Consider the following 19,464-nt stretch of genomic DNA (forward strand, 5'->3'; position numbering starts at 1 on the left):
TGCATTGATATCACATCCCCTCTCAAGTGTCTCCTCTCCAGAGAGAATACATTCAATGCTTTGTAGTCTTTCCCCTTAGCTAAGTTCCTCCATTCCCTTAATTAGCTTTGTTGCCCTTCTCTGGACTCTCTTCTGTTCCAGGACATCCTTCCTGAGGACAGGTGCCCAGAACTGGATGGCATACTCAAGATGCAGCCAAAGCAGAGTCTTGTAGAGTGGGAGAATTATCATGTTTTCTCTGGAGTGAATCCTCTGTTTAATTAATGCATTGCATGCCATTGCTAGCCTGTCATCTGCTAAGACACCCAGGTCCTTTCCCATCCTGGATTCCCCCAGAGGTTCTCCCCCTAGCAAGTAACCAAGTAACTTGCGTTCATATTTTTAGCACCCAAATGCATTTTCAACATTAAACCTCATTTTCCATGTAGTTTCCCATCCCATTATTTTGTTTAGGTCTTCTTGCAAGGTTTCCACATCCTGCGTAGAAATTTATTTCCCTGATTAACCTTGTATCTTCCGTAAATACTGAGACTGAGCTGTTTATCCCATCCTCTAAATAAATTAAACAGGATTGGCCGGGACAGATCTCTGTGGGGCCAACTTTTCACACCAGACCATTCTGCGTACTTATCAATTATCTCCACCCTTTGGACTCACCTCTGTTATCATATAAATGTACTCACTAAGGCCAAGATGCAGAGAGCGGTCGCTGTTGCGACTCGGCGCAGACCACCCCTGAAGGTGGCACAGAGGGTGGTTGCACCAAGAGGCACAAGCTACCAGTAGGACAGTCACTTGCTAGTAGATCAGCAGGTAGCTTGAGCAGAGCGGAAAGGTGATGTCCCGTGGGAAGGTCCAGAAGCAATGGTAGCAAGTACGTAAGGCAAAGGCAGAATTCAGGAGGCAGGCCAGGGGTCAAACACAGTCCAGATCAGAAGACAACAAGTACCAGGAACACTGAGACAGAAGGATAATCCAAAGACAAGCCAGGGGTCGAACACAGGAGATAGCAGGTAAGTCCAGATGCAGGCTGAGGGTCAAACACGTGCAGAAAGCAGGAGTCCAAGGTCAAGCCAGAGGTCGGGTCAGGAGAAGATCAGCGAGGTCGATGAGGCAATCCGGGTCACAACGGGTAATACAGATCACAGGAACAGACGTGGGAATCACAGGAAGCTGAAGATGAACCAGCAGTGTGTTTGGATGACCTCACTTCCTTTATTGGTCAGCGAGGGGTCACACCTTGTGAGCGCGTGCTTGTGTGCTTTAGCTTATTCCTATTGCACACAGCTGTGTGCCAGAGCGCTTTACCCATGCACATCTTATGACAGTGCCCCCCCCCGAGGGGCGGCCTCCGGACGCCCAAGCTAGCCATCAATTCCGGATGTTGCTGATGTCTTCATTAATTTGGGAGCATGAAGGTTCTTGGATGGTTCCCAGGAGTTATCCTCTGAAGGATACCCCTTCCATTATTGGAATTGTATTTGTCTACCGACTTTCCTGCATCCTAGTAAAGCTTCCACTTCGAATTCATCTTCTCCATCGATCTTGATGAGTGGAGGAGGAGGCACTTCTCTTCCAGGAAAAGGACTAGGGACCAATGGCTTCAAAAGGGAGGCATGGAAAACAGGGTGTATCCTGTACGATCCAGGGAGAGCTAGTTCAAAGGCTACAGGATTTATTACCCTTTTGATTTTGAATAGTCCTATGAATCTGGGACCCAGCTTGCGTGTGGGACAAGGAAGTTTAAGATTAGTGGCAGAGAGCCAGACTTCCTCGCCAATTTTAAAGGTAGGGTTCTCCTTCCTTCCCCTATCATGGTATTTCTTGTAATCATCCTGGGCCTTCTGTATGGTCTCCTGGATCCTTTGGAAATTAGATTGGATGGCGGTTATCCAATCTTGGACCGCAGGAATAGTAGATTCTGGGATGGAGTTGGGGAGGAAAAAAGGGTGAAACCCACAGTTGATCCAAAAGGGAGTCTGGTTGGTAGTTGTATGAATTGAATTGTTGTAGGCGAATTCTGCATATGGCAACAGGGCCGACCAATCGTTTTGAGATCCTGAACAGATACTGCTCAAGGGTTTGGTTTGTCTGTTCAGTTTGCCCGTTACTTTGGGGATGATGTGCCGATGACAAACAGATCTTGATTTCCAGTATCTTGCAGAGTTCTCTCCAGAATCTAGAGGTGAACTGTGGACCTCTATCTGACGTGATACTGCTGGGAACCCCATGGAGCCTTACAACCTCCTTAATAAAGAGATTGGCAGTTTCCAGAGCAGAGGGGGTACCGACCATAGGTAGGAAATGGGCCATCTTTGAAAGATGGTCGACTACTACCAGAATTGTGGTGAATCCTTCCGAGGGCGGTAGCTCCACAATAAAATCTCTTGACACGTCTGCCCAAGGCCGGTCAGGAATGGGCAAAGGCCTTAACAGGCCCCAGGGCTTGGTCTTGGGACCCTCATTACGCTGGCACGGTACACAAGAGGCAATGTAAGTCTGGCAGTCCTGTCTCAAACCTGGCCACCAGAAGGAACGAGAGATCAGTTCCGCTGTTTTCTGTGTCCCAAAGTGGCCGGCCAATTTGTGATCATGACAAGTCCTTAGAACTTGAGTCCTAATCTCAAGGGGAACGAAGACCTTGTTTCGGGCCCTAAACAGATTGTCACGTTTTTCTAAGGTAGATAGGACTGGGTCATTGCAATGGACTGAAGCTGTTTTGATGGCCGTAATTAAGTCAGGCTGTGGGAGTAGAAGGAAGTTTTGATACGACAAGATCATACTAGGCTCTGTTACCTGGGAGGACTCAGGGGACATGCGCGAGAGAGCATCCGCTTTGTTGTTCTTGGATCCGGGCCGGTACGAGATATGGAACTGAAATCTTGAAAAGAATAGCGCCCAACGGGCTTGACGGGGTCTTAAGCATTTGTCAGTCCACAGATATTCAAGATTCTTGTGATCTGTGAATATTGTGATGGGATGAGTGGCTCCTTCCAAGAAGTATCTCCACTCCTCCAGAGCGAACTTGATGGCCAATAGTTCTCGGTCGCCTACGTCATAATTCCTCTCCGGTGGGCTCAGCTTCCGAGATGCAAAAGCCACCGGGTGTAACAAAGCTTTAGGCCCTTGACGTTGTGAGAGGATGGCTCCTGTGGCTGTCGCGGAGGCATCTACTTCCAGCACAAATGGTTGTACTGGTTCGAGATGCCATAAAATAGGAGCTGAGGTGAACAAGGTCTTTAGTTTGGTAAAGACTTCTTGGGCTTCTTGAGACCACTGAAATCGGGTGTGTTGGCTGGTTAGCTGAGTAATGGGGGCGACTATTGAAGAGAACCCGGCGATGAATCTGCGATAGAAATTAGCGAAGCCTATAAACCTTTGCACGGCTTTCTTATCCCTTGGAGCAGGCCATTCCAAGATTGCCTTGATCTTTTGGGGGTCCATGGAGATGCCTTCGGTAGAAATAACGAATCCTAAGAATTGACCGGTAGTTATCTCAAATTCACATTTCTCCGCCTTAAGGTACAGCCGATGTTGTCGGAGGATGGTGAGGACTTTCCGCACGTGGACCCTGTGGAGTTCAAGAGAAGCAGAGAAAATAAGGATATCATCTAAATATACCACTATAAAATCATCAAGATAGTCTCTGAAAATATAATTTACAAAATGCTGAAATGTGACCGGGGCATTGCACAGGCCAAAGGGCATAACAAGATATTCATAGTGGCCAAATCTCGATCTGAAGGCTGTCTTCCATTCATCCCCAGCACAGATTCTAATGAGATTGTAGGCCCCCCGCAAGTCCAATTTGGAAAATATTTGGTGGAATAACTCAGGGAGTAGTGGAAGTGGATAGTGATTTTTGATTGTGACTTTATTAAGTTCCCTGTAGTCAACACATGGCCTAAGGGATCCATCCTTTTTTCCCACAAAGAAAATACCCGCCCCTGCTGGCGAAGAAGATGGGTGAATGAAACCCTTTTCAAGATTTTCATCAATGTAGGCTTTGAGAGCCTTTAGTTCAGTCTCAGATAAGGGGAATATTTGTCCCAAAAGGATCTCAGAGCCGGGTAACAGTTCAATAGGGCAGTCATATGGTCTGTGTGGTGGTAGACGGTCAGCCTTCTTTTTATCGAAGACGTCCTTAAACTTGGAATAGGCCTGAGGAATGTGCTGAAGGTGATTAGTGGCAGGGGCCATGGTCATACAAGGAGCTGGAACGGAATCAAAAAAGTGCTGCATACAGTAGGCAGATGTAAAGGACACTTCCTTCTTGTTCCAACTGATCTGGGGATCATGAGACTGCAACCAAGGAAGTCCCAGGATGATAGGGAACATGGGAGATGATATTATATCAAAGTGTAGGAGTTCTCTATGGCCGGAGTCTGTAATAGTAAGCAGGGGTAGTGTCTCCTGTGTTACTGGACCTGAGTGTGGCAGAGATCCATCTGCTAAATGGACTAGAAGGTGTGTTGCTTTATTCTGGCTTGGAATGAGTAGTTGCTGTGCAAGGGAGATGTCCAAAAAGCAACTACATGCCCCCGAGTCAATCACGGCTGGAAGTGGGATCTTCTCTTCCGCCAGCTGTACGAAAACAGAGAGAGTCACATAAGTTTGAGCAGGACCAACACTCTGGTAGTTCATTATACACCGTGGGGGCAACTTACGGGGTCTCACGGGGCAGCTGTGAATGAAATGTCCAAGCCCCCCACAGTATAAGCACAGATTGGCTTGGCGTCTTCGTTGTCGCTCTTCTGGGGTGAGACGAGGATGGACCAAACCCAGCTGCATGGGCTTCCCCTCCAAAACCGAGGAACTCGGTTGGGTGGATATGGGACAGTGGCCTTAGGAAGCATCCAACTAGGCCAAGGGGCCTGGAGGCGTTCGGAGCGCTGCTCGCGCATCCGTCTGTCCAGTTTTGTGGCCAGCTGGATTAATTCCTCCAGGGAGGCAGGAGTCTCTACTTGGGCCAACTCGTCCTTTAGGTTCTCGGAGAGCCCTAACCGGTATTGATAACGCAGGGCCGCATTGTTCCAGCCGGTGTCAGCTGACCACTTGCGAAACTCAATGGTGTAATCCTCCACCGGTCTCCTCCCCTGTGAGAGAGCATGCAGGGTAGCCTCAGCCGTGGCAGTACGCTGAGGGTCATCATATAATTGTCCCATGGCTTCTGTGTTCCATAAGGCTATGGGCCCAGGCTTGGGGTTCCTCAGCCAAAAGAGAGATAATAAACCCGACCTTGACGATCTCTGAAGAAAAGGTCCTGGGTTGCAAAGCCAAGTACAAGGAACATGCATTTTTAAAGTCTCTGAATTTCTTTCGGTCTCCTGAAAATCGCTCAGGCGTGGGTACTCGTTGTTTGGGTACTGCCATCATCATAGTGGGTGGAGGCTGGACATGAGGTGTGGAGGCACCGCTGGCGGAGGCCTGCATAGGATTTGTGGGTGCTGGAGCTGTGGCTAGTTGCTGAAGCCTGCTGTCGATCTGTGCATAGCCATCCTGTAGTTTCTGTACTGTTTCTGTGAGTGCAGAGACTTGCTGGCACAGGACTTCTAATGGAGAACCTGCTCTGTTGGCCTCTGTCATGGCTGGTTCATACTATCATATAAATGTACTCACCGAGGCCAAGATGCCGAGAGCGGTTGCTGTTGCGACTCGGCGCAGACCACCCCTGAAGGTGGCACAGAGGGTGGTTGCACCAAGAGGCACAAGCTACCAGTAGGACAGTCACTTGTTAGTAGATCAGCAGGTAGCTTGAGCAGAGCTGAAAGGTGATGTCCCGTGGGAAGGTCCAGAAGCAATGGTAGCAAGTCCGTGAAGCAAAGGCAGAATCCAGGAGGCAGGCCAGGGGTCAAACACAGTCCAGATCAGAAGACAACAAGTACCAGGAACGCTGAGACAGAAGGATAATCCAAAGACAAGCCAGGGGTCGAACACAGGAGATAGCAGGTAAGTCCAGATGCAGGCCGAGGGTCAAACACATTCAGAAAGCGGAAGTCCAAGGTCAAGCCAGAGGTCGGGTCAGAAGAAGATCAGCGAGGTCGATGAGGCAATCCGGGTCACAACGGGTAATACAGATCACAGGAACAGATGTGGGAATCACAGGAAGCTGAAGACGAACCAGCAGTGTGTTTGGATGACCTCACTTCCTTTATAGGTCGGTCAGCGAGGGGTCACATCCTGTGAGTGTGTGCTTGTGTGCTTTAGCTTATTCCTATTGCACGCAGCTGTGCGCCAGAGCGCTTTACTCGTGCGCATCTTATGACACCTGTAGCCAGTTTGCAATCCAGGTACTCACCCTATGGTTCATGCCTACATACCTTAGTTTGTACAGTAAACATTTGTGGAGAACTCTATCAAATGTCTTTTGAAAATCCAGATACACGACATCCATAGGCCTTCCTTTATCAAGATGGCAGCTCATTTCTTCCTAGAAGGTTAATAGATTGGTCTGGAAAGAACGATTCTTCATGAATTCATGCTGATTACTACTGATGATACTGTATTCATGACTAAAATCTTGTCTATAGTCTCTTATCATTCCCTCCAATAACTTGCAGACAATTGATGTTAAGTTAACTGGCCTGTAGTTCCCAGGGCTATGTCTTAGCCCTTTTTTAAATATTGGTGCCAAGTTAGCTTTACTCCAATCAGCTGGTACCATTCCTGTCAGTAGACTGTCCATAAAAATTTGGTCTGGCTATCACCTATTCCTTAAGAACCTTTGGGTGTAAGCTATTTGGTCCCCGGTGACTTATGTTACGTTTTTAAAGTCTGTTTCTGATTCTGTCTCCTGTTAGCCATGAGGGTGCTTTCTGTGATGTGTTATTAGCATTAACATTACCGCCATGGATACTGTATCCCCACTTTTCCTTTGTGAAGACTGAGTAGGACTTATTCAAAACCTTTGCCTTCTCTTTCCTTTTGTAGCAAAATTCCCTTCATCATTCTTTATGGGGCCAATATGTTCTGGCATCACTGTTTATACACTTAAAGAATTTCGTGATTTTTTTTTTTTCTTTACTTGCTGTCCCCTGCTATTGTCTTTCATGTTCTAGCTTAGCTGTCCTGACTACACTTTTACATTTCTTATTGGCTTCTTTGTAAAGTTGGAATGCTGGCAATGATCCCTCAGCTTTCTATTTTTTGAAGGCCCTTTCTTCTGCTTTTATATGCTTTTTTTGCGTTGGAGTTTAGCCACCCAGGATTTTTTTTTTTTTTTTAGCTCTCTTAAATTTATTTACAGTTTTAATGCACTGACCAATACCTTTTTATTTAGTATGCTCTTAAAGCACTCCCATTTTTCCTCCGTGTTTTTTGTTCGCAGAATTATATACTATTTAATATCATCTAGCAAAGAGCGCAAATTTAGGGAAGTGGCTCTTTTGAAATTCAGTGTCTTTGTATTGCGCTCGTGCTTCCTATATCTGTGATTTATACTGAAACAATTGACTTGTCGCTGTTTCCTAAATTGCCCCGTATTTCTACATCCCCAATCAGTTCTGTATTGTTAGTAATCAGTAGGTCTAGTAAAGTATTGTTTCTTGTTGGTGCATTCACCATCTGACCCATGAATTTGTCCTGCAAGACATTTAGGAAATTGTGAGCCTTAGGCCGCGTACACACGGGCGGACTGTTCGCCCAACCTTGTCCGCTGAACAGTGTTTGGGCGGACAGTCCGCTCGTGTGTGGGCTTTCAGCGGACAGTTTCAGCGGACAGTTGGACGGACAAAGTCTTTCGGAAATTCCGAAAAACTGTCCGCTGAAACTGTGTTTGAGCGAACAGTCCGCCCGTGTGTGGGCTTGTCCGCTGTACTTTCGAAATGAGCGGACTGTTCCCGCTCGGAAAGTCCGCCCATTTCGAGCGCGTGTACAGGTAGGCGGGGCCCGCGAAGGAGACGTCGCGGGCTCCGCCGCCTGGAATGGGCTTAAAGGGGAACCCCAACGCCGAAAAAAAATCGGCGTGGGGGTTCCCCCCAAGTCCACACCAGACCCTTGTCCGAGCACGCTACCCGGCCGGCCAGGAAAGGGGGGCGAGCGAGCGCGCCCCCCCTCCTGAGCCGTACCAGGCCGCGTGCCCTCAACATGGGGGGTGCCTTGGGGAAGGGGGGGGCCGCGCGGCCCCCCCACCCCAAAGCACCTTGTCCCCATGTCGATGAGGACAAGGGCCTCTTCCCGACAACCCTGGCCGTTGGTTGTCGGGGTCTGCGGGCGGGGGGCTTATCGGAATCCGGGAGCCCCCTTTAAGAAGGGGGCCCCCGGATACCGGCCCCCCACCCTATGTGAATGAGTATGGGGTACAATGTACCCCTACCCATTCACCTGTGAAATAAAGTACAAATAAAAACACAACACAGGGGGAAAAAATATTTTATTGCACAGCCGGGGGTCTTCCGTCTTCGGGGGTCTTCTCGCCGGACTCCTCCGCTATGTGTGTGTAGCTCTTTTGCCAGCGGAGGAGTCCGGCTTTCTTCCTCCCCGCCGCCGGCCTCTTCTCCCGACTTCGGGGGTCTTGTCCCCCTCTTCGGTTCTTCTGCCGGGCCACCGCGCCTGGTCCGGTGGCCCGGTCTTCTGTCGCCGTCTTCCGTTCTTCTGTCGCCGCCTTCGGTTCTTCTGCCGGGCCACCGCGCCTTCTTGTAGCTCTTTTACAGGCGGTGGCCCGGTCTTCTGTCGCCGTCGCCGCCTTCCGTTCTTGTTCTTCTTCTTGTTCTTCTTGTTCTTCTCCAGGCGATGTTGACTCGACGAGCTCTCCGGCCGGAATGCCGGGGACGCGCTGTGCGGTCACTTATATAGTGACAATGGGGCGGGGTCACATGGTATATGTCACATGGGTTGGTCACATGGGTTGATGTCACATGGGGACTATGACATCGTAAGGGGGCGGGGTCACCATGTGACATCAACCCATGTGACATATACCATGTGACCCCGCCCCATTGTCACTATATAAGTCACAGCGCAGGGCGGCTCTGGCATTCCGGCCGGAGGGAGCGACGTGTCAACATCGCCTGGAGAAGAACAAGAAGAACAAGAAGAAGAACACGAACGGAAGGCGGCGACGGCGACAGAAGACCGGGCCACCGCCTGTAAAAGAGCTACAAGAAGGCGCGGTGGCCCGGCAGAAGAACCGAAGGCGGCGACAGAAGAACGGAAGACGGCGACAGAAGACCGGGCCACCGGACCAGGCGCGGTGGCCCGGCAGAAGAACCGAAGAGGGGGACAAGACCCCCGAAGTCGGGAGAAGAGGCCGGCGGCGGGGAGGAAGAAAGCCGGACTCCTCCGCTGGCAAAAGAGCTACACACACATAGCGGAGGAGTCCGGCGAGAAGACCCCCGAAGACGGAAGACCCCCGGCTGTGCAATAAAATATTTTTTCCCCCTGTGTTGTGTTTTTATTTGTACTTTATTTCACAGGTGAATGGGTAGGGGTACATTGTACCCCATACTCATTCACATAGGGTGGGGGGCCGGTATCCGGGGGCCCCCTTCTTAAAGGGGGCTCCCGGATTCCGATAAGCCCCCCGCCCGCAGACCCCGACAACCAACGGCCAGGGTTGTCGGGAAGAGGCCCTTGTCCTCATCAACATGGGGACAAGGTGCTTTGGGGTGGGGGGGCCGCGCGGCCCCCCCCTTCCCCAAGGCACCCCCCATGTTGAGGGCACGCGGCCTGGTACGGCTCGGGGGGGGGGGGGGCGCTCGCTCGCCCCCCTTTCCTGGCCGGCCGGGTAGCGTGCTCGGACAAGGGTCTGGTGTGGACTGGGGGGGAACCCCCACGCCGATTTTTTTCGGCGTTGGGGTTCCCCTTTAAGCCCATTCCAGGCGGCGGAGCCCGCGACGTCTCCTTCGCGGGCCCCGCCTACCTGTACACGCGCTCGAAATGGGCGGATTTGCCTCCTCCTTACGTGGGCGAGTCCGTTCATTTCAAAAGTTGAGCGAACTGTTTGCCCAACCTTGTTCGTCAAACAGTCCGCTCGTGTGTGGGCAAGTCCGCTCATGCAAATTTTGAGCGGACTGTTTGACAAACTGTTTGCCGAACAAGGTTGGGCGAACAGTCCGCGCGTGTGTACGCGGCCTTAGACAAACGCGTGGTTCCTTCTGGATAGTTAAAATCCCCCATTATAATGACATTTCCCATCCTTGCCGCCATTCCAAGCTGTGGTAGGAGGTCCACGTCCCCGCCTCACCGTCCTCCCTCTGGTTGGGGGGCCAATATCATACACCCAGTATTACTTTCCCCTTAGTTTCCTCCCTTCCTCCCTACCCACAAGGATGCTGCCTCCTCCCTTGCTCCCTTAGTAATGTCATCCCTCATATTCACTTGCACATCATTCTTGATATACAGGCATACCCCTCCCCCTTTTTTACCCTCCCTACCTCTGCAAGATAGGGAATACCCTGAATGGTTGCCAGCCAATCATGAGAGCTGTCAAACCAAGTCTCTGAAATTCCCACAAAATCAAAATCCTCCTCATACATTAGCAGGTCTCATTTTATTAGCTAGACTTCTAGCATTGGTGTACAAGCGTCATAATTTTGTCCGGTCGCATACTATTTCCTTGTTAGTTATGAGGCTTCAGTTTGGATTTGCCAACTTGCTTACCTTGGGTTTTGGTATTATAGTCACCTTACCCCTAATGCTCCCAATATTACCCTCTGAACCTTGTTCCATTCTGGCTATCTCTACATCTGGACCCACCCCCTCATCTCCTAGTTTAAAGGCCCTTCTAACTTTGGCCATCTTCTCTCCCAGTAGAGCGGCACCCATGCCAATTAAGGTACAGTCCGTCCCTGCTAAAGAGCTGGTACTCACTGAAGAGTCAGCCCATGTATCTAGGAACTCAAATCCTTCCTTTCCACATTGGCTCCTCAGCCACTTGTTAACTTGCCTAATCTCCCGCTGCCTTCCTGGTGTGGTTCAAGGTACTTGTAGTATTTCTGAGAATACTACCTTGGAGGTCCTACTCATCAATTTAGCTCCTAAGTCCCCGAAATCGTTTTTTAGGACTCTCCATCTTCCTTTGACTTAGTCGCTGGTGCCAACGTGCATCATGACAGCTGGGTCCTCCTCCAGCCCCACCCAATAATCTGTCCACCAGATCCGCTATGTGCCAAACCCAATCGATACTGTTTGGTGCTTTGGGCCTTTGACAGCTAGCCAGCTCTGTCCTTCTAATGATTGAATCCCCTACCACCAGAATCTATTTCCCTACCCATAGCCTCTTTCCCGCCCTCACTGGAGGAATTTTTCCCCTGGCAGTTAGGAGTGTCACTCTGCTCCAGCAATGCTGGTCCTTGACTGGTTTCCCAAATATCTTGCAACTTCAGGCCAGACCTTTCCGGACAGTAGATGGGTGTACCTGTGTCCCACTGGTCTCTGCCAGTTCTGTGCTGATGGCACAGCTGGACATCTTTTAATGTTGAAGGGAAGTAAGCATGATGTGTCTTTCAACTGCCACATTAAATTTCTTTGGCTGACCACTGCGAATACGGTCCTCCAATGTCGCCCTTTTCTTTGTGCTTCTTCAAAAATGCTTGAACGGCACATCTTGAAATCCCAGTCTGCTTTGAAATCTTTGCCTGGGAGAGACCTTGCTGATGCAGTATAACTACCTTGTGTCTTGTTACTATGCTCAGTCTTGCCCAGATGTATGACCTGAAACCCTCTATCACAACCTCCCCTTAGTAACCGAGTTTGGCTGTTCCTCACCCAGTTTTAAGCCCCCTACACAGCTGTTGCTGTTTCAGTTAATGACTGTTTTTCAACCTACATATGAAATTTATGATCAGTAGCACCTGGTTAGTATAATTGGTTAATCATACACCTGACTAATCCTAAAAAATCCCTGACTTTATGCAAGTGTACAAAGTGTGCAAGTGTAAGAACCTAAGGAAGAAAAGGATACAGCGCCTCTAAGTGCAGTATATGTAGAACGCTGTATTGGTAGTATAAGGTAAAACATTCTCAACAGAATGGGTAACAGCGTGTGGTATGAGCATGGTGGTCCCACTCTGTAGTGTCCGGGGGGGGGGATCCCACTTAGTCTATGTCCCTGGTGTTCCAGCCAGCAGCTCGTACGGGTGATTTCCTGTACTGGCAGCTGTTGCAGATGGACTGAAAAAGGAGCATGCATGCTCCGAACGCGAAGCTGCCTCCACTGGTCCGTAACCAGAAGTGACATCATCCCCGAGCCTCCAGTGATCTACTATGTCCAGACCAAGCTGCCAGTACAGGAAACCACCCATGCGAGCTGCCGGTTGGAACACCAGTGACATAGGCTAAGAGGAATCTCTCCCCCCTGGACTCACTACTCATGCTCATACCATGCGCTGTTACCTAATTTCTTGTGTGTTCATCCCGGTTGAAGTCCTATTGATGACGTAACGCGTAGGAGCCGGAAGTGACGTCTACATCCGGGCAAGACGCTCGGCGGTCTGCTGTGCTTTTGTTTACATTCCCTTGTGAGTAGTTACTTTTATTTGAAATAAAATTATGTTTTAAAATACTACACTATGGCGGTATCTTTTGGTTTATCCTTCTGAGCCCGGTGACCATACACGAGGAAATTGGAGACATTTGTGTCATCCCCAAGACTCTACTGTACAGCCATCTCCTGGATCATCCTGTGTTCCCTGATTGCCTTTGTGTTTTTTTCGCTGCTTAATCCCGCAGCGGGGAGGTAATTACCTAGCGATAGCACTACTACTGGCACGGATCACCACCAGAGGATCATCCCACTTTTGGCACATTGCACTTTAAATTTATTGATGTTTTTTCTGTGCTGCGATTTTTTTAGTTGCATGTCTGCATCTTATTTGGGACACTTTAGTTTGATGCACTGATATCACTGTGTTTCACATATATGGTTTGTGCCATATTGCATTCTACTATTTATTGCTGCGATTCACTGATTTGTTTTGAATATTTTATGCACATGTTTTATGCACTTTTTATGTATGCAGTAATTTTTACCTAGAGTTTGCACTAACGTCACTTTTTATTTTTTATTGCCCGTGCTGGTCCACATATTTTATGTCCACCTGTTTATTACCTTTGTTGGTCCACATATTTTCACATTTATTTACACCTGGTCACTATTTATAAGATTGTTTGTTATTTTTCTCTGTCTTTTTGGTTTAAAGCGAGCGCACACACCCCTTTTTTAAATTTGTTTCATAGATTGAGAGTTCACTCACATAGTGATTGCTGCTGCTTTTTTTTTTTACCTCTCCCAATTTTACATAGAGCGCGGAAGCTCACAGATATACATAAAAGATGGATAGATATCTGGTAGTAATCATATTAAGAAAAATCTAACATGCTGGTTGTGCCCAAGTTGATTAATAGATCGACTTGGGTACAATCAGCCCATACATGAAATGAGATTCGGCCAGTCCCTGTTGAACCAGTGAAATTTCAATCCATGTATGGCCAGCTTAAGACTGGCCCCTGCCAACCAAAGGCTCAATGAATAATCTCAGCTCCCACATCACTAAACGACTATTGATATTGCATTGTTATATGAACTTCACTTTTGGCCAAATGTTGAATTATCTCTGCATTCTCGCTTTAAAAAAGAAAAAAAAAAAAGTAGGATGGCGGTAGAAGCTTTTTCGAGGAGAGATTTTTCAGCAAAAGTTGACACTGCAGTTAAAATTAGAGGGAGAGGCATATGTACATAGTAGAGAAATCCTATATATTATGATATTATTTGCCTTTTTCTGTTACTATTTCTTTTTTGTGCAAATTGTTTAATTCATTCTTACATTTTTTCCACTGCAGGTGCTTTTGGACATCATCTCCATCCCAACATTTCAGTCCATGCCGCAGTTTACATTTGCATGTTTCTGTGGCCTTCATGGGTTCTGCAATATGAAACCAAAGAAAGACAAGCCGCAAGCTGAACAGGAGACATCGGTGTAAGGGACATATGCTTTCCCCTCAATCATCAATCTTCATCATGCATATAGGATCTCTTCCTTTTTTTTTTGTAGCTTCATCTTTGTGATAGAAAGAACTGCAGTGAAATGCATTACTGGAATCTAGGAACAAAGGATATAACTGTATACTTCCTTTTATGTAAGGGAATCAAGAAAGCATCATATGCCATTGAGATATGGGATCTTAAAACCTCATAGCATGAAAGGCTAAAAAATGTAACTTTATGGAATAAGGAATATTTATATTCAACCCAAATCGAACAAGTACCTTACTAATATATGTAGCAAACAAGTTCAACAACTGTCAATGCCTTTGGTGATGTGCTTGATGTTTGACAGAAAATTTGTATTTATACAATCTTTTAAAATGGTAAGATAGAGAGTACTGAGGTTTAGAAAGGAAAAACAATCTCAGCAGTGATTACAAACCAGTGTAACACAATCTTTTGTAGCTGCAACAAAACCAGCTGGATCATGTTTATTAATATAGTACCCATGCATTATCTATTTTATGAAATATGTGTAAGTAGGAGGAAACGTTGAGGAGTCAAATATACATATTCCTATGGTGGCAACATAGTGAGAAAAAAGCCATTATAGAGCACAGTGCTCCTGATGTATCAAAAATAATATATCATTAGAAATGATGTTAATTTCACTGTTTTTGTAGTGAGATGTTCAGGAAAACATACACCATTGCATGCTTATGTTCGGAAAACCACAATGTCGAGTTGTGTTCCTAATATAGCAACATCTACAGCAATATATTTAGTCATAGTATAGAAATACAACATGATCAGGAAATGCGTTAAAAAATTATAGACTTCTTTACTATGAGGGCATGCCAGTAGTTCATGTCCAGTTACTAATGTATACAGAGAACTAGGGCTTTATTGTAAAACATAATAGTTGCAGTGCTATTGAAATATATATATATATATATATATATATATATATATATATATATATATATATGCTTAAAATAGAACTATAGGCAAAAGGAAAAAATATATATGATGCTTTCTGTCATTAGTATTAAAGGGATTGTAAAGCTTAGTTTTTTTATTTTATTTTTTCTAAATAACAAACATGTCATACTTGCCTCCACTGTGTAGTTTGTTTTACACAGAGTGGTCCGAACATCCTCTTCTGGGGTCCCTCAGCGGCGCTGGTGGCTCCTCCCCGCATCGAGTGTTCACGTTTGAGAAGCTCTCTCCTACATTGGGCACCCGTGTGGGGGCGCTCCAGAGTCCTGCATCTGTGTAAATTCACAGAATGCAGGACTCGGCCCGCCAATCCGTGCCACGTCATTGGATTTGATTGACAGCAGCAGGAGCCAATGGCTGTACTGCTATCAATCTATCCAATCAGGACACGAGCTCTAGCTGGTGTGCTCATTCCCAGCCGGCGAAGTATTAGGGTCAGGTAAGTAAAACGGGGGCTCAGGGGGTTGCAGAACCACAGGAGGTTTTTCACCTTAATGCATAGAATGCATTAAGGTGAAAACCATGAGGGTTTACAACCCCTTTAACACAGTAGTCCATCTGTAACAAAGCTTGTTCTTACCTGTTTATTCTACCAGTAGATCCAGTGATTTTTTTGATTTTTTTTTAACAAGGTCACAAAAATGCAAATTTTGTAGCAAATCACCTTTAATTTCTGTTTATATAGGTGACAAACATTTTAAAGCAAGCTTTTGTTTGAAAGAAAATGTTTAAACTGAATAAATGCAGACCATCCATATAATATTTTGTTCCAGCTGTGACTTTTACTGCGTAGCTTTGTTTGCATGTAAAGGTCAATTCTTTTTAATTATAGTGGGCTTTTTATTAGCATTTTTCTTAATGATGGCTGAAATCTACACGCAGTACTCACATACGTGCTGTATACAAGGGCTAGATATTGATGTTATATTGAAATTTTATAATTTGGTACAAACTTGACAAACAACCTTAATGGAGTTGTAGAGGCAGAAGGTTTATTATCTTAATGCATTCTATGCATTAAGATAAAAAAAACTTTTGTATGTAACAGCCCCCACAGCACCTCCCCCCCCCCCCCCCAATTACTTACCTGAGCCCCTTCTCTCTCCAGCGATGTCCACGAGTGTCTAAGCCATTAGCACTCCTGATTTGGCTGAGGAACACCAGCGGCACCATTGGTGCCCACGACTGTCAATGAAAGTCAGTCAACCAATCAGGGGAGAGACTTTACAATCACTTTAACATGCCCTATATATGTATTTTCAAGTTGTTCATATACTCATATAGAACCCTATACGATCTAAAATACTGTTAAGGAAAATTTACTAAGACTGGAGCAGCCAGAATCTGGAACCCCTGTGCATGGCAACTCAATTTCTAGCTTTTATTTTCAAAGCCTAAAGCAGAACTAAAGTCTGCATTACTTACCTCTCCTTTAATGGTCTGGCATCACTAGCTGGTGCCAGCATTTTCTATCCAGCTTCTTCCAGGTTCTGGACTGCAGCTCTCTTCATTCACTGGTATGGTACATTGACACTCCTGTGCATGCACAGCAGTTTAGTCATCCTGGCACACAGGATAAGTATCAGATGCGTTGCATTATGCCATCTGCTAATTGCAGGTGCTCATAAGACTGGGACAAGGTCATCCAGTGCCCAGGGCAAAGATGCCAAACTGTGCCCCCCTCCCCCCATTCATGATGTGCAAGCTTAGGGGATCCTACACCCAGCAGTCTCTCGCTTGTCAAAATCACTGCCGCTGTCACTACTCCTATCAGCCTTGTAACAGAAGGAAGGTACCCCCATCCCTACAGTAAATCATTGCGCCCAGGGCAGCTGTCCCTCCTGCCCAACCTTTGTCCCAACCCTGCTCATAGATTTTGTAGAAGGTTAAAATCTCCTACAGAAATGGAGGAGTACATTATTATTCCGAAAACATTTTCAAAATTTTAAGGGAAGAGTGTAATAAAATGTATTACTATACAGGATTTATATAGCGCCAACAGTTTATGCAGGGCTTTACAGCATGAGGAATAGATGAGAAATAGTCCTATTTTGCATAACTTGCCTAGTGATTATTGATACCACTGAACAACTTCCTGCAATTTATTTAATTCTGCTGTAAATTCATTATTTTTATTTCATTTTATTTATCTTTGTACCTACGAGACCAGCCAAGACTTCCCCAAGTAATGGGCTCAAGGGGATTTATACTTGGAAGTTTCTACAATATGCTGAGGACCTTGACCTAAAGACATGTTGGTGGCATATTTATAAAATGATTTGTAACATTCACAAGTTAATGACTGGCATATTTATAAAATATTTGCTTGGAAAAGTCATCTGTATCTTCATCAGATCAAGCAACTTCTGGCATTTACTAATATCTGTTCTTCACTTGGGAACTGGAGCTTTCTGTATTATTCATGCTACATAACCTAGAGAATGACATTCCTTTGTTTAACATGTTCGCATCCTGATTCTGGAGTGGTGAATGTGTGTTTTAAAAAGGTGTTCTACAGATCTGTAAGTGTAAAACTATGGGAATTTTGCCCTTAGGATCTCTGAAGTTATGTCATCCTTCTCTAGTTTCTGCAATGAATGTTACTATTAATAATAATGAAAAATGTATGTAAGTATACGTTTGAGCTATTGACAAATATATTTGATTTAAAATTAATTTTACTCGTACACTAAACCAGCTAATATCATGCATCTAAAATATATCTAAAATGCAGAATGTTGGCAAGTGAAATAAGTGAAAACATTTGTGGAAATTTGCTGAAAGATAGACATATAAACAAATAGGTGTTTTTACATGTTGCAAAGCCCATGATATTTGTATATACATTTCTAATTAGGAATTTACACTGAAGTAATTTATGATAAACATCGTTATATAATAGAACATTTCAGGACAGACAGTATATTGCACAGTTTATCAATATTCACAAAAATCTATAACTACAGTTTATTCAAATATTGAACACACATTCACCAATATATATATATATTGTTATAAATGTGGTGAATGCGTTCATATTAAATTTGGCCAAATTGCTCCACAGTTCAAAAATGCATCAGCTTTATGCCCTGTACACACGGTCAGAAATTCAGACAGAAAAGGTCTGATCGGATTATATTGTCGTAAAATCCAATCGTGTGTGGGCTCTATTGGAAAAAATTTGAGAGCAGGATCTCAAATTTTCCAACAAAAAAATCAGATCAGACTTTTTCCGATCATTTGTAGAGAATTCCAATCAGACAAAGTGCCAAGCATGCTCAGATCAAATTACGAGACCAAAGCTATTGGCTAGTAGACTCAACGTAGTCCTGTCGTAACGATCAAACGGATTTTGTTGTCAGAATGTCCGACCGTGTGTACAGGGCATAACATTTTCTGCCTCTTCTGTACATCGTATAACTGCAAACATATTCCATTCTAATGAAAATAATAGCATGTGTATGCTTATATGGTGCAAATGATGGTACATGCTAAAATATATTGGAAAACTAACCCCATGCTGCAATTTCCTGAGATGCCAGTAGCCAAGGACCCAAATTAACAGACAGACATAAATTGTGATTTCAAGTTTGAAATATTTTATGTGGCAGAACTTTATTTCATAATCCTGTTTCAATATTTTTTTATTTAAAATTTTATAAATAAAAAAAAGTAATTTAATTTGTTTAATGTTAATTTATTTAAAATTTTGCTTTTACGAACTAAGAAAAGGTGAACCAGTGAGTTAAAACGGATTGCTTACTTAAGGGCAGTCTACAAATTGGAGCACAGTTAACTACAATTTAATTATGTTCCTGTATGTATCCACCCACCTCTAGTTAATAACATTATTCTTCTCAGGATGAGACTGTGCGAAGTCTAAGTGGTCTAAACAAAGTTCTAGGCAGGGTAGCTTTCCAACGTGCTGTACTAAAGAATTAGAAAAAACGCTCTATTTTTGTACTGATGCCTAATAAAGTGACATAACATCAGTGGCATAGCACCTTGGATGAGCTGTTATTGAGTCTTGTGGAGCTTTGATATATACAATTAAAAACAGTAACATTGTAAAATGTGCCTCTTTGTTCTTTAGACTCTATCACAAGAATAATATTCACCAAATCTGTATCATTAAGGTCAGAAACTGCTAGCACTTTGAAGATAACCAAGTAACAATGGGTTACTTAAAACACCGGTAAAAGTAATTTGTCACCTGTGCAAAGTTTTAATCTTGAAAAAATATGTATGATAAAAATAAAGTATATTCAGCACCGACAAACTTCCAGACTTGTCCTCATTCTTACTTTAGGGTCAGCAAGTTCTAAAAATATGTCCTCGGCTTTCACTACAGCTCTATTATATTTTATTGAAAGGAAAATACTTTTGCTTCTCTAAGCTGATGAAAAGAGGGGTATCAATTGCAGAGAAAACTCTAATCCTGAGTAGATAAATATTAAATGTATTGAGTATCATGTAAAAGACTGAGCTCAACCATTCTCATGGAGACAAAAAGCAAAGCACATTTGTCACATTTATCACTG

General features: G+C 45.0%; 1 protein-coding gene across 4 annotated transcripts in view; it reads left to right on the top strand.

Moving 5' to 3' along the window:
* The window catches only part of BLACAT1 (BLACAT1 overlapping LEMD1 locus), a 207,413-nt gene extending 188,211 nt beyond the window's left edge, over positions 1–19,202 (top strand). For all 4 annotated transcript variants that reach the window (XM_077481224.1, XM_077481222.1, XM_077481223.1 and 1 more), the window contains one exon: positions 13,780–19,202. In XM_077481224.1, the coding sequence (XP_077337350.1) occupies positions 13,819–13,920 (102 nt within the window). In that variant the 5' untranslated portion in view covers positions 13,780–13,818 and the 3' untranslated portion in view covers positions 13,921–19,202. The remainder of the gene's footprint in view (positions 1–13,779) is intronic.
* The last annotated feature ends 262 nt before the right edge of the window (positions 19,203–19,464 follow it).

The sequence above is a fragment of the Lithobates pipiens genome, unplaced genomic scaffold, assembly GCF_037356315.1.
Source record: "Lithobates pipiens isolate NorthernLeopardFrog02 unplaced genomic scaffold, aLitPip1_a1.2 Scaffold_16, whole genome shotgun sequence".
NCBI lineage: Eukaryota > Metazoa > Chordata > Amphibia > Anura > Ranidae > Lithobates > Lithobates pipiens.